The following is a 24854-nucleotide window of genomic DNA, read 5'->3' as shown; positions in this document are numbered from 1 at the left end:
TTCACACACACAATCTTCATTCCTCCAAAGGTTTATATACTATTACCATAGTAGTTTATATTGCTTCCTACCATAAGCTCATTTGTCATCTCCTTTCCATGTGAAAGCTGTTTTGACTTCTTGGATAAGGAAGCCTTGATCAGTATCTTCAAGTAAAACAAGTGAAGTCCTTTTCAACCTATATGATCCCTGGCCACAAGTATGGATAAGATTTTACGCGTAATGCTGTTCTTCCTCTTTTGTATGGCTTAGAACTGGCCAGTATCAGCGGATAAGGATTGGAACTGTCCCTTTTATTACTTTAAAGGTTGTTAGTATGCGCCGTAATGTAAAACAGGGATTAAGTTAAGTAATAAATCATACAGAGAAGAGTCTGAAAGTGTGGTTGTATATACCTTTATTCATTTTCATTGACATGGAGAACTGTATGCCCACACTGAAAAAGCTTTGAGTAAAAATTCTACAAGTTCTCAACAGGAAAACCGATAACAGGCTTTGTCTCTGATGCCAAAGAGCGCAGCTCGTTGATCTCATCATCGGTGAGTCTCCACCCAAGTGCACCTGAAAACTCCTTAGCCTGCTCTGCATTTTTGGCTCCTGGAATGGGCACAACATTCTCCTGGCATATTAACCAGTTGAGGACTACCTGTGGAAGGAATCCTTGTCTTAGTGAATCTTGCATGAAGGATTAACCATGGTGGCATTTGGAAACTGTAAAATCATTTTTGGGTTCTTGTTGTAGTTACTAGGAGATTTGTGAATCCCTAACTAAATAACAAGGAAACTAACACATGCAACAGTATCCAATGCAGATACACATATCGGAACTGGAACAAGTGTCTGATACCCATGTGCTGATGTGCAGTTTGCCCAACATATATAGGAGAAACTGCTAAATAGGATTGTTTCTGCTATGTTGCTCTAAGTCTTATTTTAGCTCTAGATCACATGGATATTTCAGAGTATGAGAAGCATCCATTACAGACATGATATGAAAAGGATTTTGGTGTGGGTTATGAATGCTTACTAATCAGATACATTCCCAACAGGGGTGTCCAAAAGAAGGAATAAAAAGTTCCTTATCCACTGTAATCTCGAGCTGATGTGTTAGAGTAATCTATACGCAGCCTAAGATATTTAACGAGAAAAGGAATTTTGGTTCTTAAGTTGCGTCCCAGTATGGAACGATTTGGGGATTGACAGGCCGCAACAGCTGACAATTTATACCCCAACCCATGTAACATGGCTTTCATTGGACTAGAAACAACAAAATCTAGAGAAACATCCATTTCAGACATGATATGAAAATGATTTTGGTGTGGGTTATGAATGCTCACTAATTAGATACATTCCCAACAGGGATGTCCAAAAGAAGGAATAAAAGTTCCTTATCCACTGTAATCTCGAGCTGATTTGTTAGAGTAATCCATGCGCAGCCTAAGATATTGAATGAGAAAAGGAAATTTGGTTCTTAAGTTGCGTCCCAGTATTGAACAATTTGGGGATTGACAGGCCCCAACAGCTGACAACTTATTCCCCAACCCATGTAACATGGCTTTCATTGGGCTAGAAACAACAAAATCTAGCCACTAAACTAACAAGATTAAATGATACATGCTAGGGTCGAACAAGAAAGAACCTGTGTGGGAGTTTTATCGTAATTCTGTCCTATCTCCATGATTCTGTTTAGCAGAGGTTGGAGCTGCATACCATGAAAATGGTTCAACAATGATGTTGGAGACTTAAAAGGTAATAATGCACTTTCATCTTAATTTTGGAGTCTTACCTTTGCTAGGAACTCGGGGGTATAAATCCGACCTCGAGGTCCAGTGGGAGGATTGCCTGGCGTATATTTCCCCGTGAGAGCACCTGCATAAGTAGAAAAGCTCATTTTGTTGTGGCATACTCATGCTAAAGTACTGTTTTTCCAAATCCAGACCTGATAGTCAAAGGTACAAGTTTTCAAGATCCAGGATGGGATGTAAAGGGACTTCATTTGAAGTATTAATTCTGTATAATCACATTAGATTGGTGTACTCCCTATGTTCATTTGGTCATCAATATGCTAATTTGTTCCTTGATTATACACTCTTGCAAGAATGGGGGGAAACATCAGTGCATATGGATCAAGTCACAACCCATTCAGAACATGGTTGAATGACTATAAGAAATAAAATATTAGCATTGGCCATCACATCAAGGGTGTGAAAGAAAAACATGGAGGTATCAGCAGAAAATTGATTTAATTTAGGACTAGAGAAATGTTTATCTAGTAATGATATCAATCGGAAAAATGGTAGAAACTAGCAGCAAAACAATGAAACTTGGATAAAGATTTCAAGTATACTGATACTCAAAGATATTGGACATACCCACAAGATATCAACAGATCAACATATATTTAAGACATGATGATGCAATTGTAACATGGAGCAAAATGCAATAGGATGTTAATCAGGAAGTTATGAACCATGGTGGTACAAGTTCTAACTGGAGAAAAGACGTCATCTAACATAATACCAGGAAAATTGGTAAGAATTAAACTTTTTTCTTTTTGGCTTCATAATGAGGTTAAGAGATTGTTCGGACACGATCCCATTTCGCACAGATATTTTAGATGACCAGACAGAGACACTGTTGACAATCAAAGGTGATGTGTTCCACATGATGAAAAAGAAAACAGAAACGCAAGCAGCAAGACAAAATAAATAAATAAATAAAGGAATTGTTGGGAAACCAGAAGCACAGGGTTCTTCAAGTCAAAGGGCCAGTTGTACTGTAATAGGGGTCTGATTTGAGTCATTTGAATGACCAGGTACAGCATCATATTTTACACCTGAGGCTAACTGATTGAAAGTGGTAACCCATTTCCTCCACCCTTCAGCACTCCTTCTTGGCAAAATTTTGAAAAAAGATAGCATCCAAACAACTACCTAGAAAGCATATGCTTTTATATTAAACTGTTTCGCATGCCCCTTCATCTCAGGCTCAGCTTGCAAGGCCAACATACAGAGAATTGGAAGGATAATATTTCTGTGAAAAAATCTAAAAACTCGCAAAACTCTTTGAACTCATATATCAAATGGTAATGAGAGACTGCATAGAACCAATAATATACACTGAAGTTGGAACATAATGAAATTGGAATTTCACCTTGAGCAATAGGTGAATATGCAATCAAAGTAACCCCAAGTTCATCACAGGCAGCCTTCACCCCATTCTCCTCTGGAAGCCTGTATAAAAGGCTGTAATTGACTTGGTTTGAAGCCAGTGGGATACCTCTCTTCTTAAGCTTCTCATAAGCCTCAAGGAGACGCTTTTCTAAAACAATAAGGACTTATGTTCATTCACCAAATCTAGATATGTTAAAAAACAAAAAGATCTCAGGCATATTTATCAAATCCAGGAAAAATGCGGGTAACCATATAAATCTTAAAGATGATCAATTAAAGGAAAAAAGAAATAATGATTAACAGAAAACCCTCACACATTTTAGTCTGTGACCTGAACAGTAATCAGTAGCTGAAAATAAGATACGTACCACTGTAGTTAGAAACTCCTACAGCCTTCACAAGGCCCATCTCCACTGCATCTCCAAGACCATCAATATACCCTGAAAAATGATTTCCTCATAAACTAAGCTTCTTCTGAATCTGAGCATATGCATGTTCAATTATATCAACTAAATTGTTGAATGAAGCAATGTTGTTACAAATGAACAACCTTCATTTCCCCATACTCCTGGCCTGAAAATTGGTACAGACACTTTGATTAGCTATTTTTCTTTGACAGAAACTCAGATAGATGGTAGTATAAAGGCTCATAAAGCACTGACCAATGAAGTTGATAGAGATCCACTGACAAAAGTCCAAGGCGACATAGGGAATCCTTAAGGGCAGTGATTACACTCTGACGTCCAAACCTCCATGGTAAAGCTGCAAACTTGGTTGCAACAGCAACCTCCACTTCTGGATTCTTTTCTTTTCTTTCTTTAATGAACCTTTAACAAAACCAATAAGTTGGATAATTAGAACCATGATTAAAAATAAATGCTGGAAACTTCTGGATTCTGTGAGTTTTGGGAAACATGAAATGCAAGCCATTATCAAATTCTCACAACTTACCTTCCTAGTAGAGTTTCAGAATTTATAGCGCCAAAAGAGAACTGCAAGAGGAGAACATGCCGACTAAATTGAAATACTCAACTTTTCATGGCATCAAATGCAGGAAAAAGAAACGAACTTAAATGAAACCCTTCCCTACCCTTGAGCCATAAACTTCAGCAGTATCAAACAAGGTTATACCAACATCTATGCTAGCATCAAAAGCACCCTTAGCTGCCTTCATCTTCCTATCTGCCATCATCACAAGCAGAATAGAAATTCAGCCAATACTTCATCTAATTTGGCTAGCAGATGGAGAAAAATATGAAATAGCCTAGAAGGCAAATCAAACCACACAAAAGAAAATAATTTATTAAGTAAAATTTCACATAGAGGTAGTGAAAGATGAAGGTAATCATCCAATTAACAGCTGCAAAGAAATGAAAATGAGGACATTCATTAGAAATTTTAAAATAAAGCTAATTTCAGACTAGTGTTCAAAAAAATCAAACAGCATTTTTCAATTGCCATTATGAAACACAACAGATTCCTTTCAGGTACAATGCATAACACAACAATTCCATTTGATTTCCATCAAACATCCATTCTTCCATTTTTAATTATGAAATATTTTCATCCCTAAAATTAACTTAAACATCAATGTATCCAACCATCCAAACAAGAAAGCAACCATATTCCTATCAATCCTACTATTAATCCTTTATTGTTGTTTTCTTTAGTAAGTGTTGAAAAGATAGAAAGAACAATTTAGTTGCCATCGGAAAACCAGAATGAACTAGTTTCAAACTGTGAGTAAAACACAATGAACACACTCAGAATTTTATGGACATGGAAGCACCCAGTCAACAGATCCACTCTCAAATTAGCATGAAACTTAAATATATCCAACTATTTATACGAATAAGCTATTAATCGCATTTTCATTGTGATCTATTCCCAAACATGTTTTAGAAAACAAATAGACTTTACAATAATGCTTCAAAAGCACATAGTGACTACACTGGAAATCTTACATAAAACATAATGGATTCAATTCATTTAATTGACTTCCAAACACCTATTAAACAAACAAGAATGTCCATCCCACTAATTAGCTCAGACATACAATAATAACCAATCATCTAAACATGAAAGCACCCTTACTGCTTTCTTGTATTTAAATTCATCCTAAATATGTACAAAGCAAAACTAAAAGTCATCTAACAGTTAAAAAAGGAAAGAAAGACAGAAAGAAATATAAAGGCAACATTATCCAATAATTTCAAATCCTATGTTAAAAAAAATATATATAAAAAAAAGGGCATTAACCCATACCACAAAATGGATTGCTGTGGTATTCATTTGAAGGGGAGAATTGCTCAGAATTTCAAAACCTTAGCATGTACATTAAGCATTCAATTAAAAATCTTAACTAAAATCATAAAATCACTTATTTTGGGAAGTTCAGAGAAAATTAAAACACTATACACCATGAATTTGATTCAGATATGAGACCACTTAACAGACAATAAAAAACTAGAATAATCCGATTGTCCATGAAAATTGAGCACAAATTTCAAAAGGGAATGTCACTTTATCTGAAACAGAATGAGAATTAGAATACTCCCAACTGCCAAGAAAAAAAAATTGTGCACACATTTCAAAATTTTCAATCTCTGTCCCTTTTACTGAGTGGGGTTTTTGCAACTCACCATCCCATTCGAAGTTATTCCAATACGATGTATCACCCCATGACCATGCTCCGATTCCAAGCTTTGTCACTTTCAAATCAGAACCCCCCAACTTCACCTTCTCTTCCTCTGTCTTTACGGTAGCAAACCCCTCAGAAGCAACAGCTTTGATCCTCTCTACCCTTTTCTGACTGAACCCACAAAAACATGCACTGCTCACATACAGCGCCATCAATGGAACTAGCAATTTTCCAGGAAACTTGGGGTTTCCGAACCGAAAAGATGGGTTGCTGTCCTGATGAAAGGAGAAAATTCTTTCTTAGAATTTTGTGGCAGAATCAAGGAAGACGAATTCCAAAACTGGGAAGGCCAGTCTCTGAGAAAAAAAATAGAGCCCAGATGTTAATTTGAACGTGTGAATCTCAGGTCTCACCGCTGAAAGATTTTGGTGGCCATACGAAATTCTGGAGACATGGTCTTTACATTGTCCACGTCCGGCTCCTAGATTCTTGTCTGACAACCCCAAATCCCATCGTTAACACAAGTAACCAACCATATAGAGTAGTTGTAATAATTGTGAGGAAGGGAGAGTTTTGAAGACACTTCTTAACCACCTTGTTTGAGAACACATTTTAATTAAATATTAGAAATGAATAGTTAAAAATGATTATTGACAAGTGCATTTTTTTAAGTAAATGTTTTTTAAATACCTCATAATTTTTTTTTCAAACTTACAGAATATATAATAAATATTTTTTAAATACCTTAGAAAATATTATTATTCATTTTTATCTAATTTACAAATTATATATATATATATATATATATATAAAGCTATTTAAATATTTTCTCTATTTTATGGACATTATATAACCATTGTCTTAATTGATTATTTCCTAATATGACCAATTTTTAACTAATAGTGATAATTAATTTTTAATTGAATAATGCATTATACTTTAATAATTTAAAAAATATAAAATACCCTTCTAAATCTGAAATAGATGTGAACTTAATATGATTTAAATTATTAAAATATAATGTCATCAAGTCAAGTACATGTATCATATTAAGAGATGTGCATATAATTATATTGTAATTTTCTCTTCTTTTTTTTCCTCATAATGAGATCTTTTGTATAAAGTTTTGTAGATGAAAAATGACAAAATATTTTATTATACAAAAAGGTATAAAAATATATTTAAATTGTAAAGAGAATATAATGGAGCACAAATTAGATAAAAATCACCTTAAATAGGGATATAATAGAAAACATGAAAATATAATAAAAAAACAAGTTTAGATAAAATTTATGATAAAGAATATGAGAAAATAAATTGAAAGTAATAAGATTAAAATCATAGACTCTTCAAAACTATAATTACAACAAAAAAATTATTTTAAAATTAAATCGATAATTTAAATTAATGATATTTAAAAAAAATTACAGATGTTACAAAGATAATTTTTGTTCATTTTTTTATTCTATTTAAATATGATTTTTTAATCTTGGTTGACATTATGTTTAAAAGGGTAAAATAGTAAAAATATATATTCATTCGGCTTACTTGTAATAAACACTTTAAACATGATTAATTTTAATTTTACTTCATATGTTTTAATTTTGTTAGGGAATGTCTTAATGGCATAGTTTGGTAAAAAAATATTGATATTTTTTCCTAAACAATTATTATATATTGTTTATATTAAGTCATTTGAAACAATGACACTATTTTGTTATTCATTTATATTAATCTGATTTCACAAAAAAATAGTACCTAAATATTATGGTTAATTCTCTTCATATGGGATGTAAATGTACTAAGAAAGATTATTGTTAAAACTATGTACCCAAATGAAATATGCAATTAAAAATTTTGGATGATAAAATTTAAAAATTCAAATTTGAAACAATTTTTAGGTGAGGGAATATCTGGGCGAAAAGTGTTCAATCCTTGGGTGATAAGGGAAAAAAAAAAAGAATTAATTGAAATCTTAAATAAATGGTAGCCTTGTACACCCTTTGCACAATTAATACATTTACTTTATACAATTAATGTAACACCTTTGTACAATAATACACATTTTATACACATACCCTTGACAATCTTGTACAATGGACTAGTTCAAGTGTCTTATATAGATAATACAAATGTCTTATATATTGATTAAAATATAAATAACTATTATACGAAATGTTTGATAATATGTGTAACAATATTCCATGTAGTTTGATGTGAGAAAAAGATAAAATAAATAAAGAAAGAAAATAGCAAAAACTACTAGAAACATTTTGGGACATTGTTATACATAAGTTAATTTCATTTCCTTCACTTTTGCCCATAATGTACAAAGAATTTGAACTAAGTGTACAAGAAATGTATAAGACACCATATATTGATCTATTTTATTTTATTTCATTCATTTATATTGTTTGCATTTCATTGAAAACCATTTGAAGCAAATATGATGAAAATTAATATGTGTCCAAGTGTAAATAATGTTACAACTAATTATAATTTAATATATATATAAAAAATAAACAAGAAAAATGAAGGTGAAATTAGATAGTACATTATTTATAATTTGTTTATTCAATTTTAAACTTCTTTTATAAAAAAAATATTTTTTTTTGTTATTGAATGGATTTTATAATAAAATTTAATTTAAAAAAAAAAAACCAAAACACTTTTTTTTTTAATTAAATCCTTGATACAATAAAATTAAAATTATAAAAAATTTATTTTAATGGATTTACAAAACTCACATTTAATAAATTTATTTTAAAAATTTTATAAAATTTTTTATTTCATATTTATCCATTTTATAAAAATAAAGATTATTGTTATTAAACAATTTTATTGGGAAATTTATCCTTTTTATATTAAATTTTGTATCTTTAGTTACTTGAACAACTTTGAGTGTATGACATTTAGAGGAGATGATGGTTAGTTCACTTTTAAAAGGTTTTTTTTTTCTAGTTTTAGAAGTTGGTAATTGATGATTCGTTTCGCATGGAGAGTTATTGATTTTTGGGCTCAATTAGAGTTATATTTTAGGAATCCTTATCCCACATGAATTATGAATTTGTTTTGTTGAACGGTCGAGGACCTATAAATAGTTCAAAGTCCTTTGTTGAAGGAGTAAAAGTGCTGACTTTAGTTTATCTCAGTGGTTTTAGCTCATTTTTGTATAAAGAAATCTCTCTAGCCAAATAAGAGCATCCCAATTTGATATTCTTTCATGTTTATAATTTTTTAATTTGAAAATTAGTAAATTGTAAATATCGTCTCTTTTCTTTTATCTCTATTACTAATGTTATTTTCGTAATATTTGGAGCTAGTTTATTTTACCTTTTATATATATATATATATATATATATATATATATATATATATATTAGGTTTAGGCCTATCGGAATCTTATAAGTTTAGGCATTAGTAAAACCCACATAACCCATTTATAAATATCTAAAACAATTTAAAGTTTATTTGACCATGTGATTTAAAACAGTTTTTTAAACTGTTTTTAAAAATAAAAAACTGTTTTTCAAAATAAATTTAGAAAAACATGATCAAACGGTCCTTAATAACACTAAAATACTCATAAATGATCCTAGAAATGATAGATTTTAGAGTCATTTTGAAAAAATTCAATACAATAATAAATAAAAAAATGTAAAGCTCAACATGAATCTCATCAACTTATTTTCTTTTTATGTTTATTATAAATTAAATAGTAAGCAGAATATTAATAATTAGTTGATGATTTAATTTTAATTTTAGTTAATTAATAATATTATTACTTAATATTGTAGTAATAAATAGTTTTTATATTATATTTAATAGTATTTTATATTAACATATATTTGAAGGTATATAATATGTGAAATTATTTTATAATGAAAATACTTCTTTGGAAAAATAAAAATAAAAATATTTATAAATAATTTTTACGGTACTAGTTTCATTATAATTTTTGTTTTCTATATTTAGAAAACAGAAAGATCATACTAAATTTTTTGTAAAATGTTAGAACTTCTAGAGACTTGCCTTAATTTGATGACATTTTTTAAAGACTATTTAAAAAAATAAATAAAAAATTGAGGTACCAAAAAGATTTCCTATCTCAAAATTTAAAAATTTTAAAGATAATTTTTAAAAAACGTGGTATTATTATTATTTACAATTTGTAAAAATGGAAATAGAAAATGTATGGTAATGGTATGAAATAATACTAATTAAATTTTGATTTTTATACAAAAATAAAAAAAATTAAATTTTGAATGTGCCAGAAAATGAAACTAAAATATCATTCTATCATTCAAAATCATAAAAAGATATTTCGAATGGATACCTTCTAGATGATGGGAAGGGCCGTACGTAGTAGCAAGGAACGCGACACCCATATGAACCAAGATATTTGGAAACATATATATGGTAAGGGATGAGCAGGTTTGAATAGGCCCACCACTATGAGACAATGCCATGATCGTAGATGTATCTGATAATGTTGTGAAGGAATATGCAAAGTCAATCAAAGAATACTAAAAGTCGTCTCTGATATCCATGTTTCAGGAACCAGTCATTTTTTGGATGCCGTATGAATATGCCGTCATCATTATCATGTTGGAAATGTATTTAGAGCTACAAAGTCTTCTGGTATTACTGTACCTTTAGCTGCCATCTTCATCCACATGGGAAGAGAGGCAGGGAGGAAAAAGATATAAAATTTATACCTTTTCCTTAATATATGATATATCATCTGTCAAGATGTATGGATTCACAAGTGATGTGATGATGGTTAAAACTTCAGAAGATGAGTAGGGTTTCAATATTTGAATATATATGCATGCTTAATTGCTTACTGAATGTAAAATATTAGACTATGTTTGAATCCATTTTTCTTTTCCATTCCTAGAATGTATTGCTTCCTTTCATCCAAGGAAGAGAGTCCATTGTATTAAGATCTTCTACATCAAGCCTTGTTGGCTGCATCATCTTCATTTCTGTGAGGAATCTGGTTCAAGAACCCTTGAGCAGTCCTTAAACTTGAAATTGATTAACAGTAGACATGATCAATATCAAACATCTCAGCACATGCATGAGTTAGTGTATGAGAGAAATGTACGATACCAAAAAGAGATTGTAAGTTAAACAAAATCTTCATATATATTAGAACCAATAGTACACTGATGCTGCTCTCTCACTGTCTCACAAACCTCATAAGCCTAATCGCATCTTATTCACTTCTTGATCATCTTATAGCTATGAGCATATATATATATATGGCTGACATCTTACCAAAAATATATATTTCTAGTTCATAACTTCACCAATCCACCATTAGCAATTCGAGGACCTTCTAATTATAATTATGCAGCAGGTGCAACGTCCACCCCATCATCATCATCATCATCGTCATCATTCTCATTCTGGGCACAGCTCCACGTCGTAACTTCATCCTTGCTGATGACAGATGCAAAAAGATCTGTAGCTTTCTTGCTGCGAACACTCACCATTGAAGAGATGGATATTAAATAGAGAAGGGGGGATAATTTAAGCACAGAATATATAAATTATTGCAAGATAAAGGAAGCTGCATGCTTCACACCTATTTATATCAATACATAGCATGATTTCGGAACCTTTTTGGCAAAGATGTGCTCATTCTTTCTTCACTTTTAGTTTTGTTCATACTTAATTGTTTTTAATAGGTGAAGCATATTACGGATGAAAAGGAGAAAAAGGGTGACATGGTTGGGCTGCTCTCCATACATTTTTCCAAAATGGCACTTGGGGGTCCAGCACATGAGCTGAGCTTATGGAGAGAGGCTGCCTACCACAATCCACATGTGGAAGCAGCAATCCATGCACACGCTCGAGCTCCATTCTCCTGTGCAGCTCATCAGCCAGGCTGGATTTTTTATGACTAGTTTGAGATTTGAGGAAAACTGAAAAGCTACACTTTGGCCTCTATCGTAGTCAGGGACGAGGCTTCGACATGTATCTGTGTCCACAATGAAAATGATGATGACGAGGTTGATGAGGATAAGAGGGGATGTCACGCCTTGAGCATAACTATAATTGGAAGGTCCTGGAATTGCTAATGAGGGACTGATGAGGAGATGAACTGGAACTACATATTTTTAGTAAGAGATATGAAGAAGTTCATGAGGTGGGACTTAGGCTAATTATGAGGTCTGCAATATAGAGAACAACATGATGATAGATGCAGAAGAACTTGAAGCTTTCTTGCAGGCTACAAACACTCACCATTGATGAGATGTATTAAATAGAGAGGCCAAAAGAATAATTTAATCAAACAAGAGGCATTATACGTTGTATGTTGAGAAGGAAGCGGCAAGCATCAGGCATTTATTTTATTTTATTTTATTTTTAACATAAAATAAAACATGGCCTAGCTAACACAGATATGGAAGTCAAATTCTTCCTTTATTTTTATTCCTTGGGGTGGGAGGTGGTGTGATTTGTATATAGCAAGGTCCATGGTAGGTGGGAAGAAAAAGAAAAGGATGACATGGTTGGGCTGCTCTCTGTACGTATTTCCAATATGGCATTGAGTGTCCAGAACGTGAGCCAAGCTCATGGAAGATGGTTGCTCTACACATGCCGCATGTGGAGAGCCGCAGTCCATGCACACTCTCTAGCTTTACAGGCTGGATGTCTGGTCAGGTTGATGAGAGGCTTAATAACTGTAATGGGTCTTAGCTAATGAATAGAATTCCAAAAAAAATACTTGATTAACAAACAAAATTGGTTAATAAATTAAGTAGTACCTTCAGCCCTAATTAAATTAAATTTTTCATAAACCCTAATAGTTCTACGAATAAATGGAGAACAATGGTAACCATAGTTATCACTGAACCATACCATTTTCGGGGCAGAACAAAAAGAAGGTGGGCTTAGAATTCCAGTGTGGTTAGGACCCACTCAGATGTTTTTTTTCTGCGGCAACAGCTAGCATTCTAGAATTCTAGAACTTATATTTGCAGAAATGAAAGGTAGGGAGGTTGTCGCCTGCAGTCATTTGGTAATACCAAATTCAGCTAATGGAATTTCCATCTTCAGTTTCAATGCTTTACCAGAAATCATCTTGGCAAGCCTCTTTCACATTCCAAATACATATCTGGGAGAATTTACCTGCAGGAAAGAGGGATGCGGTAAGAAAACAAACCTTTGGTAGCGTTAAAGTTTTTCAAAATTCTGAGCGAATGAATGAGCAGATCTGTTCTTGACCGGCAAGAGGTGGAGGAATCACCAAAACCGAACTAAAAATGTAGTAAAATTCAACTCAAAGCTTGGAAAAGTGACTTGAGCTTGAAATAAAGAGGAGCAAGATGGAAATCACCAGAATAAAACTTGAAGAACTCAAAATTGAGCTCAAAGGTTGAGCAGGTAACTTGATCAGCTTGCAACAAAGCCTAAACTTACTTTAAAAAAATCACCAAAAGCATACTCAGCTTGGCTGGCTTTTACCCCAAAATGGGTAATCTCTTATTCTCATGAATTACAAATATCATAAATTTGGCTTGAACAAAATCTAGGGTTGGAGGTATAGATTCTGTAGAACTCTTTTCTTTAATTTTCACTTAAGAAGTCATTCTTTCATCTTGGAGTAGAAATATCATATACTTCTACTGAAATAGAAACTCAGTCATTGACTAAATAAGAAGAAGAAGCTATGATGATCAGATCTACAACTGAAGAGAAGGAAAATGTTAATATGTTGATTGGACTAGCACACAAATATCAATTAACAACCCCAAGCAGTTCTACAAAACCTTGATTTGCAAGAATTTTCTAATTCACTAACTGCATGATCATGATTTTTGAAAGTAATTATTAAACTATTCTATAAACCCAAAATCTAACTTCCAATAATCTAAATAGGATCAAAATCACTAAAGAAAAGAAACAAGTGGGTCTAATTTTGTATACTAAGAGTATGAACTAAATCATTATTCTTTTTGCACCTCTCTCGAGCCTTATCCTTCTTGTTCTCTCATTTCCCATTAAAACTACACCTTTCTAAAACATCTTTCCAGCAATTCACATTTTGAGGGAGTTGCTGACCCACTTGGATACTGTAGCCTTTGTGATCACTCATGAAATTAATTAAGTTTAATTAGAATATCTTCTAATTATTCATTACTTTAATTATGCCGACAAGTTTGTGGATACAGTGAAGAGATACCATGTCAGATTGATCCTTCATCATAAATGTTTCCCATACCACTCAGTCCCAAACTTTGACCATATGCAACATGGTATGACACCTTCCTAATAAAAGGATGAATTGTAGTCTAACACAAAATGAGTAGTTTTTGTCAAGAGAGTTTCTAGATCACAATTAACTATAAGTTTCAATCACTTAAATGAGTAAATTTTACTTGGACCAAATGGGGAGGACACAAACATTGATATAGGATTGCAGAAAACTTCTAAATAAGTTCTTATTGAGAGATCTTTCTAAATTTTATATGCATGATAATCCAGAGTCCTTTAAATTTTAAAGCACCTCAACAATTAAAATAGACAAGATAGGTGTCAAAAACCTCTTTCTTTCATATAAAATGGTTTGGTAATGTTAAAACTTAATTGGAACATGGAATGCTGGAGGAGTAAGCTATAGAAAACTCTTCTTCCTTTTAACTCAAAAGGTCATGCTTTCATCTGGGATTAGGAAGAGCAATTACTACAATAATAGAAACTCAATCATTGGTTAAAGAAGGAGAAGCAATTAGAACCTAAATCAAGAATTAACAAAGGTTATGGAAGCAAGGGGCTCATGTCTCGAATGTTGGGGCTTCCCTAATTATTATCATTTTATAAAGTATTTTAAAATGTTAGTATATCCAAAATCAAACTTCAAACATAAAAAGAAAAGAAGGCCTTGCATTTTTCCCCAAAGAACTTTTTGCCCAAAAGCAATTCACACGGCTACTAAGTTATAAATATCATGAAAGCTTTGGTATATGTGTTAGACATAAAGCAGCATTCTCTCATAAAACACAACTTTGCATAAGAACTCGAGTAAAATCACCTACAGCATACATTGTGGAAACCAGGTTTGAACCCACTTAAAACTGCAATTTTTCAAGAACATCAAGTTAAAAAGCCATGAAATGAATTCTTAAAACATGAAATAATTCAGATTAATTAAAAGATGTCTCCAATTAATGGCTACATTTGTTTAAAACCAGTGTTAGCACTCCTGTGCAGATCGAAAAGTCATGGTGAAATCTATGCTACTTTAAAAGATGAAATTAAACTTGCGAAATTTAATTTTCGGAAACCAGATTAATAGACAATGCTTCTAAAGACAACATTCAAAATATTTAAAGAACAGATCTAATCTTGTAGGGATGCAATTAAAAAAATAAATTAAAGACTCACAGGTTAAGGCATGTATCCACATCGTCTCTAAGAATAGATCCGCCTCTCTGAGATAATGTCATGACGATAGATGTGCCATATCTGATAGTATGATAGAAGAGATATGCAAAGTCAACCAGAAAGATATAGGTACTCTTCAAAAATATACCTCTCCACCAGCCAAGACACAGGTCTTCTTTCGCTGGATAGCAACAACTTGTGCACTGGAATACCATCTGAAAGTGCTTCTCAACATTGTCAAGTTGGAAATGTATAGTATTGCTATATTGTTAATGTTCTGGTCACAGTGTCTTTAATTACCTGCAGCCATCTTCTTCATTCACATAATTAGAGAGGGAGAGAGCACCATCAGACTTGGTAATGGAATGTCTGAAAAGAGAGAAATAAGTATTTAGCATATGAACAAATAGATAAGCTAGCTATGCAATTCTCATTCATCCAAATAACATTCAATTGTAGTCCACTAATATATGCCTCATTCAACAACATCATGTCATGTTTCCCCTATGCTGCCAAGATAGTTAATCAGATACTGATTAAGTGAAGATCAATCTTCCTGAAGTCCGTGTATATATTTCTGACCCATCCACATGTGCAATCAGAGGCAGGTCTTCTTTTCCTTCTTTAATCTAAATAGCTTGAGACAGTTTTCAGATCTGTGATTTCAAATATCGCTGATACTACTGATGGTGCTAGCCATATATTCATGATAGATTAAATGATCATGTACATGACATTACTAACTGAGATTATGCTAAATAAAGTGAAGGCCAAGATTATGGATCATTAAAAGTAACTTGATGGTGATCTGGGGAAAAGTATAAGCATCCTGCAGTTGCTTCTTATACTATTGAATAATGCTAGATACTGGATTGCATTGGTACTCTTTTATTTTTCAGATGTATTGTTCTACTTCATCAAGAAAGAAAGATATGTTGGAGCTTCTATATCAATCCTCAATGCCTCCATCATCTTCATTTACTGGCATGAAGGATTTAAGTAAAAAAAAAAAACCTTGAGCAGTCCATTAGAACTTGAAACAACAATGAAGTGAGCAAGCATCACATGCATGAGAGCATATCATACATCAATATTAAGAAAAGATAGTGATAATAATAATAAAAGATAGTGATCGATAAACCATTTATTCATAGATTAATATCAATATAGCTATGTTACTGATCTAAGTAACAGTATAGCATAAGCAGTACAGGTCTAATCATATTATGTCTCTGTCGCAAACCTAATAGGGCCTAAACCCCATCTCATTTACTTCCTCAACATGTATTACTAGGATCTCATATATGAGACTTGCATCATTAGAAATATATATTTCTAATTCATCTCCTCAGCCCACAATTAGCAATTCCAGGACCTCATAATTATAATTATGCTGCAGGTGCGACATCCACCCCATCATCATCATCATCGTCATCGCCATCATTTTCATTATGGACACAGATACATGTTATAGCCTTGTCATCACTGAAGATAGACTCAAAAAGAACTGCAGCTTTCTTGCGACTGACGATCACCATTGAAGAGATGTATTAAATACAGAAGCAAAAGGAATAATTTGAGAACGAGATCTATACTTTATTGTATGATGAAGGAAGCTGCATGTTTCACACCTATTTATAACACAAGATAATATACGGGAGAAAGAAACAGCATGATTCTTGAGTCTTATTCGCAGAAATGTGCTCCCTTTTCTTTTGTTGATACTTATTTGTTTTTAATATTATTTGAGGCGAATGGTGGATGAAAAGGAGAAAAAGGGTGACATGGTTGTGCTAATCTCCATACATTTTTCCAAAATGGCACTTGGGGTCCAGCACATGAGCCAAGCTCATGGAAGGTGGCTGCACTGCACATTCCACATGTGGAAGGCAGCAGTCTATGCACACGCTACAGCTCCGCGGTCACGTGCAGCTCATTTGCCAGGTTGGATTGTCAAATAGTTTTCCAGAGTCGGTACAAGTGTCCTGAGGTTGATGACTATGGTTTGAGTCTTGAGAGAGACTGAAAGGCCATTTGTTTGGGGCGCAGAAACTAAATTATGAGTACATGGAGGAATGTGGCCTTCGAAGTTTGAATGGAAAGTGGGGGTTGGGACCCATCGTCCATTTGGAGATTCTTTTTTGGGGTTGCATACTCATGTGGGCCTACTACAATTCCAGAATTCTTCAACTTATTGTAGAGATACAAGGGCAGGTTGGTGGTTCATTGCCAGCCATTTGAAAATATCAACTTTTCAGAATTTTCGATCTTCAGTCACACTGCTTTACTAGAATTCAACTGGAAGATTACTTGCACGTATCGGAGGACCTAATTCCACAAAAGAGAAAAAACCTTTGGAGCAAAGATGAGCAATTTTATCCATAGCAAAAATTCATATCATTCAAGATAATGGTTTGAATTATTATAGTAATGTATAACATGTACTGAGTTGTTGTTAGTATATTTTAGAGTATTCTCTCTGGAAGCGATTTTTCTCATTAGAACGATTTTTTGTTGTAATCGTCACAATGGGCTGGCTCGCCCTTTATACAGTAGTGCTCGTTGATTTCTGAGTCAGTCATGGCAGTGCTTGCAGCCTTTTAGCTAGATTCCAAATCAGGAGACACGGGTTCTGTCAATGTACATTCCGGTGGTCGGGCGGAGATTGTGAAGCTACCTTCAGTGGATGGTACCTAGGGAATGTCCCTTTTCTTGATGTAGGGTTGGAATGGGTTCGCCATTGAGGGGTACTTGGTCAACAAGTACCTATTTTTGGTATCACCACTCTCTGGTCTGATTTAGATATAAAAATGTCAGTTACTCTCTGAAAATTTTGAATTCATATTGTAAATCTCTTATGCCAGTGGAATAGCTTTCTGTTTTTAGACTATGGTTGGAAACTGAAACTGAAGTCGATGCCATGATTTTTGAAAGACAATATTTGCATGTGAAAATTAAATGAAATGGCTTAATACCATATGATATCCTGGACTAAGAGCTTTAAAAATACATTTGGCATCTAGGCACCTCAAAACCCTTAAGTACTCAAGTTTGTATGACTCCAGCTATTGTTACAATAGGTTGAGATTCCTTATTTAAGGGAAGGGTACCGAGGAGGGGAACCCTTCTCTTATGTACCTGATGTAGAATTTAGATAAGCTCATGCTTTAATTGGTCCCCCACTAGCTTCTTTATTTAGAAATCATTTCCACTTGATCAAGTATTTCCTGTTATCAATGAACGCATTAGGTTAGGATATCTTCTCATTGGCCTTGTAGCATGTTGCTTTCCTTTGAGGTTTTTTTTCCGAGTCCCTTTGCTTTTTTGTTTACCATCTTGAAGTCCTTGCCCATTCACGAGGTTTTATGCTAAAGAATGTACTTGTGTCTCTTGTGGTCATGGCTGGTGGCCTAGCTTTCAAGTCCAACCCATTCCTCACCAGCTTAAGTATAAGGTTTGTTGAAGTGCAGATGGCTCTCTTGACCTTGAGTACAACTAGGTATGCTACTTCTTCATCAATGCCCTTCCTTAGTTTGCATGCCAAAGATGGTTGCAAATCAATTTTAATTTCTATCATGGTAGGAACCGTGCAGAGTGATTCTTTTCTCTACTATTTCCATTATTCATAAATAGGAAAGGCATTGGCACCACTTTAGCCTTCGCTAAGGAGGCTAGGTTATGCACCATCCAGAGCAATGATCGTGATCAGCCTTCATGCTCTACCATCCCATGTATAGCTTTACCCTTGAGCTATATATACAATGAGTCTTGTATGTAAGCTAACATCCTTGAGTCATCCTACTCCTTTGTCATATTTAACCCCAATAAGTTTTTCTTTTCCACTAAGACGAAGTTGTGACTGGCACTAGTATCAGTCATGGCTCCTGTGGGCTTCCCCTTGATCATCTTTTTCAAAAACATCATTCTTTATCTTGTGGTATCTTAAACCATTACTTTCACATTCAGGAAGTGTACACATATGTTTCACTTGAGGAAAATTATAGCCAAATTGAAAGTTTTATTGAATTGCGGGGGTAGAATCCCTATTGTGCCATCTAATTCTTCCCTACAAAAGGAAACAATGTCGATGTGAGAGCTTGAATATTTGATCTCAAATCAAAGGTGCTTAAGACTTCATTTGTGTTTGAAGAACTTGTTCATGGTGAAATTTGAATCTTCAAACTTATTCTTGAAAAACCCATATACTCGAATAGGTTTGAAAGCAAGGCTTCAAGAACTCTTGAAGCTTTGAAGCGATCTCTCCAATTATGATTCTTCAAAAGAGTGCTTCAAGGTTTAGAATGACCCCCTATTTATAGGGATTGAGAACATATTTAGATAATTTTATGATCTGTTAAAAATAATATCCCTTATTGAAGTTACCATTTGAATTGTTCCAAACATTTGAAATATCATCCTTTAACTAATAAAATTAATATATAAGGAGCTTTCAAAGAGCATACTTTCACAATCTTTAATTCATTTTTCGAATGAAAATCTAGTAATTACCTTTTCAATTATCAAATTCATCAATTTTAATTATGTTTGTGTTGTTCAAAATCTTTATTTTCATTATTTAGGGAGAGGACCCATGTGGCATGTTACTATTTCATCTGAGAGAGATATCACCACTTAGCAACTTCGTTTTATCACACATCTTATATTATATGCTTTTCTAACACATGGTAAGGTTTGATTTGATCATAGAGGACTCATGTTATTTTATAACTTATCCATTAATTATACCTAGTAATTATTAGATGATTGTTTTTTTTACCACTCTTCGAAGAGTTTAATACTTGAAGAGATCTAACTCATCATTAATCCTCTTCTTTTTCTAGTGTCAAGGAGCTAATTAATAGTCTTTCTCTTTGAATAGTCTTTAGTGTAGTGGGGACCGTCCCTAGAAAGATTTCTACTTAGGCATGGACAGTCCCTTCTCCTTACCCCTTGCTCTCTTTGCCTAGAGGGTTCTACTAGTGTCTTCTTTATGGCCTCTTAGTCATTCTTCTCCTCTACCTAAATGACGACTATTAAATATTATGGTTATATTTGGTTCCCAAAAAATACGAAGGAAAGAAAAAAATTGTTAAGGAAAATGTTTTTCTCATATTTGGTTTCACTATAAAAAATACAAAAAAAAAAAAAAATCAAAAATAATTAAAATTAATTAGAAATTTATATATTTTAAAATTTTGTTGTAATGAAGTTAAAAGAGTTTGAAGAAACATATAAAAATTATTTATTAAATTTAAATCTATTTTTTATTTTCTTTCCTTCTATTTTTCTTCTACATTTTCTTTCATTCACATTTTCCCTCAATTTTTTTGGAATAAAAAATAGCCTATAAGTTTTGGAAAATCACCTCTCTTATAGTCTATTAAGGACTTAACCACTACTACTGTCATAATAAGGTCCTTTACGTTATACCATCTTATGTTTGTTTCAATTAGCCTTGCAAATTATCCATGAAGTCAAAGTGAAGATCTTTCTCTGAAAAATTTGGTATCTCCACATTCAAAATCTTTAGCACAAGAATGGAGGTTTTGAATGCATTAATCTAGTATGCTTCAACTTTTTCATGTTCTTCTAATCTAAGTAGATCACATCCTACGGGGAAAATTGCTTCTTGATTTCTTTCTTGAAATCATTCCAAGTATCTATAATGCACATGTCTTTCTCCACATCTGCATTCCTTTTAGAAAGTAGTAGCATAAAAAAATAAAGAGTAATAGTTTGTACATGAAGAAATTCAAGAATTGGTATACCGTGAGTCTGAGATAATTTTAGAAAGGATTGAAATATATTCCTAAACATAAGGGGAACTAAATAGAAATTGTCAACTCTAATGACTTTTTTATTTGAGCATTCTTCCTTTGATTGTGGCTTACTAAATCCTTTAATTCTAGAAATGGAAAATCCCCTCAAGCTTGAGGGTGGAATGGAGTGAACCCCAAGCTTGGATCAAAATTGAAGAAAAAAGATGGGGCATAAGAGGTTTAGCTAGTGAGGATGTCTACAATTTGGAGAGTGGAAGAAAGAAATCGTGTAATAAGAGTACCAAGAGCCACTTTCTCATGAACAAAGTAATAATCTAACTCAATGTATTTAGTGTCCTTATGAAAAACCGAGTTGATGGACATATGAAGAGCACTCATATTGTTACACAAAAATTGAGGAGGCATAGCAATAGGAAAACCAATATAGCAAAATAAGAAGGATACCCACGTGAGTTCGACAGTAGTGGAGGCCATAGCACAATATTAGAATTCGACACTTGAGCTTGAAACAGTGGGTTGCTTCTTAGAAGACCATGAGATACAGTTGGCACCCAGAAAAACACAATAACCAATGGTGCTATGTTAAGTTTTAAAACGACTAGCCCAATCAACATCACAAAACCTAGGTAAAGTAAAGGAACTTTGAGTAAGGAAGCGAAGGCCATAATCAAGTGTATCTTTGGGGTACCACAAGATATGCTTGACCTCCCTCAAATGCTGAGTAGTTAGGGAACGTGTAAAAGTTAAGTATTAAAGTGCTCCAACGAGGCGTCGATATTCCAGTGGCATATGCAAGGGGACTATCATCAGATGAAGATGAGTTTTTGATAGCCATTGGTGTCACCATATAGGCAACATCTAGCATCTTGTATTGAAGAAGGATATCTCAAGTATACTTTGGCAGCAATAAAAACATGCCCCCTCAAAAAATAGTGCACCTCCATGCCCAAAAAAATTGTGCAATCTGCCAAGATCTTTAATAGAAAATTAAGTACCCATTTTGTGAATCAGATTGTCAATAAACTTGGTATCATTACCCATAAAAAGAAAATCATCAACATAAACAAAAAGTAATATAAGTGTGGTGTCTCTTTTAAACACAAATAAGGAAAAGTCAATCTTGTTGTACTCAAAGCCAAGAAGAACTAAAAATTGAGATAAGCGATCAAACTAGGCACGAGGAGCTTACTTTAGACTATAGATAGATCATTTAAGGAGACAAACATAAGTAGGAAATGATCATGAATCGATGAACCTCAAAGGTTGCTTCATATAAATGGTTTCCCACAAGTGACCATGGAGAGGCATTTTTAACATCAAGTTGATGAATGGTCTAATTGCAAGTAACTAAAATAGAGCGAATGAAACGTACTGTGGTTTGCTTAATAACAGGACTAAATGTCTCAAAATCTTGGCTAGGAATTTGTGTACTTAGCAACAAGGCAAGCTTTAAACCGATCAATAGACCCATCATCTTTGAACGTTGTTCAGAAAACCCATTTAGAACCAACACCATTGATATGAGGTGGTCGTGGGACCGACACCCATGTTTGATCATGGTAAAGTGCAACAAACTCGTCTTGCATTTGTTTCATATGAGACGTCAAGGAATATTCTATGTATGACTTTTTGCTAAATATTGATAAGATTTTTTATTTTTTTTTTGAAAAAATGAAATGCTACATGAGTAAACAAATTGTCATGTCAAACAACTCAACAACATAATAATATTATAAATAAAATAAAATAAAATAAAAAATAAAAAATCTCCTCAATATAAAACTCCAAAACTCCTAACAAATTAAACTTTTAGAAAAATTAGTCCTTCAATAATGCAATTAAATTTTATTCGAAAGAATGTGTTTTGCTATGTCATTGTTTATTCTATACAGTTTTATATATGGTCTTTTTTGCTATGTCACTTTCCCTTAATTTGGGAATTTTGGAGGCATTTGCATATCGGGGCATGGATGAAATTTCTGGTGTATATATTTAGACACATTTCTTCCTTGCTAGTTCCATTTGTTCTTGCTGTTACATAAATGGTTTACCTTCCTTTAATGATTTCTGCTCCATGCATGAGACATCAAACTAGGTCTCTTTCACTGGATTTTTTTACGAAAAGTATTCTATTGATGCAAGCTTGGTCATTGTACTGCCTGATATTTAAATAGATATTCTAATGATCTAACATATCAGTTTCTATGATAGGCAGTCTTTGATAAAGGACTACTGACAATTAAGAGCTTGAATGAAATTAAAAATGTGCTTGTCTCAGCTGTTGCATCACATGGGCAAATCTCTGATGCCTCTGACACTTACGAATAAATAAAACATTTTGGATTGATTGGTATAACAAGAAGGGAAAATGATATGATATACAGTAAGAAAGAGCATGTAGTTGTGGACAGTTTAGAATGTTACGACATGAGCATGTTAGAAAGATTTTAGAGTTGTGCTCTTGCAAAGTCGGGTACAGGAGCTGAATGACCATCATTGCTTAAGGGAATGGTCTTCATCACTCCTCTTAAACAGGATTGCTTAGGTTGTATTCTACCCTTTCTACTTCACATGCCTTATGATTATGTTTGGTTTCGAAAAAAGCATTAAGGATAGAAAAAAAAAATGCTAAAAAAAATTATTTTCTCATATTTAATTGTATTATAAAAAATATTGTGTTGTTTGCACATACTTTCGTGTGTTATGCATGTGCTACTAATCATATTTTTTGAGTTTTAGTGACAAATAATATATTGTTTAGGTTATGAGGATGAGTGAGCGTGTTTTATATGATAGTAGGTTAAAGCGTACTTGTATTTGTTTGTATTGTAAAGGGTTTTGTTTCAAAAGTGTCAAAAGGAGAGGTTGTGAGTATCTTTGTGTGTTGGCAATTTTAGGTTAAAATTTTTATTATGATCATGTAGCTCAATTCCTTCAAATGCTTAGACTCTAATCATTTCCAAGATAATCATAATTGAAGATAGAGTAAATGATAAGTGTTTTGGGGTGGCTTTTGGGTCTAGTTATCGATCAACCAATTTTCAAATTTTTATGCTTTTGTTAAAATAAGATTTGGAGTTTTTTTTATTTTTTTTATTTTAAATTTTTTTGTGTTTTAAACCAGTCGACTCAATTTTTAATCAATTAGATTAGAGGGTAACAATACATCTATTACTTAAAATTTTTCGATCTTGTATGATTAGTCGGATTTTGATCACGATTTATAAAGTTTTATTTTTTTCCAAATCAATTTGACTCATTCATTGAAGATTCTTCATTGAATTCATAATATTTATGCCCCTTTCCACATTAGGGATTCAACATGGTGAGAGCTAGGTTGCCTGCCTCCTTGAGCTCCAAATTCTCTATCAAATTTAGGGGTGTTTGGTTCTAGGAAAAGTTTTGTGGGTTTCTAATTGAAAATTCTTGTTTATCTGAGAAGTTCAAATATCTTTTGAGTTGGTTTTCAAAGACATTGGTTATGTAAAAATCTTGTTTATTTGAGTTGGAGGTGTTTGGTTCTCGAAAAACTCAAGTATCTTTTCAAGTGGGCCTCAAGAAGAGCCCAAGATCATGTTTGAAAGTATTTTCAAAGGGGTTCTGTATAAAGATGGTGAGAAGCTTAATTTTCAAAAATATTTGACAAGTAGTGTAGGAGAGGATCAGAGATTTTGAGCTAGGTAAAACATTGTACTCAACATTCGCTTCATAATAGATTTTCTAGTTGTGATTGGCCCATGGCTTTTTAACTCTTCGGAGATTTTCCATATAAAATATCATGTCATTATCTTTTCTCCCTTTTACTTGTCATACAAAGATCTTTTTCTTTGCTATACAATATATAGTAAAAACCTAAGAAAA

The 24854-nt window shown here is 33.1% G+C and overlaps 1 protein-coding gene and 1 long non-coding RNA gene across 3 annotated transcripts; both read right to left on the bottom strand.

The window, feature by feature from the left end:
* Positions 1-370: 370 nt before the first annotated feature.
* LOC100257375 (uncharacterized oxidoreductase At1g06690, chloroplastic) lies at positions 371-6402 on the bottom strand. 2 transcript variants are annotated; one of them, XM_010658798.3, is made up of 11 exons: positions 6228-6366; positions 5816-6089; positions 4264-4355; positions 4125-4165; positions 3836-4000; positions 3724-3746; positions 3542-3613; positions 3154-3321; positions 1787-1869; positions 1640-1702; positions 371-646 (listed from the first exon to the last, which is right to left on the bottom strand). In XM_010658798.3, exons 2-11 carry the CDS (start codon positions 6024-6026, stop codon positions 461-463), a joined length of 1104 nt encoding a protein of 367 aa, XP_010657100.1. In that variant the 5' UTR covers positions 6027-6089; positions 6228-6366; the 3' UTR covers positions 371-460. The 2 variants fall into 2 exon arrangements, with proteins under 2 accessions (XP_010657100.1, XP_002278419.1); XM_002278383.4 differs by having other exon boundaries at positions 5816-6402.
* Positions 6403-10939: 4537 nt separating this feature from the next.
* Positions 10940-16912, bottom strand: LOC104880838 (uncharacterized). Its single transcript, XR_786969.3, has 4 exons — positions 15514-16912; positions 15214-15428; positions 12688-12957; positions 10940-11298 (listed from the first exon to the last, which is right to left on the bottom strand). It is a non-coding gene; the product is annotated as an uncharacterized LOC104880838 (long non-coding RNA).
* Positions 16913-24854: the final 7942 nt, after the last annotated feature.

Source organism: Vitis vinifera, chromosome 12 (genome assembly GCF_030704535.1).
Source record: "Vitis vinifera cultivar Pinot Noir 40024 chromosome 12, ASM3070453v1".
Taxonomy (NCBI): Eukaryota; Viridiplantae; Streptophyta; class Magnoliopsida; order Vitales; family Vitaceae; genus Vitis; species Vitis vinifera.
The sequence above is the reverse complement of the archived record's forward strand: the minus strand, read 5'-3'. Positions and strand labels throughout refer to the sequence as shown.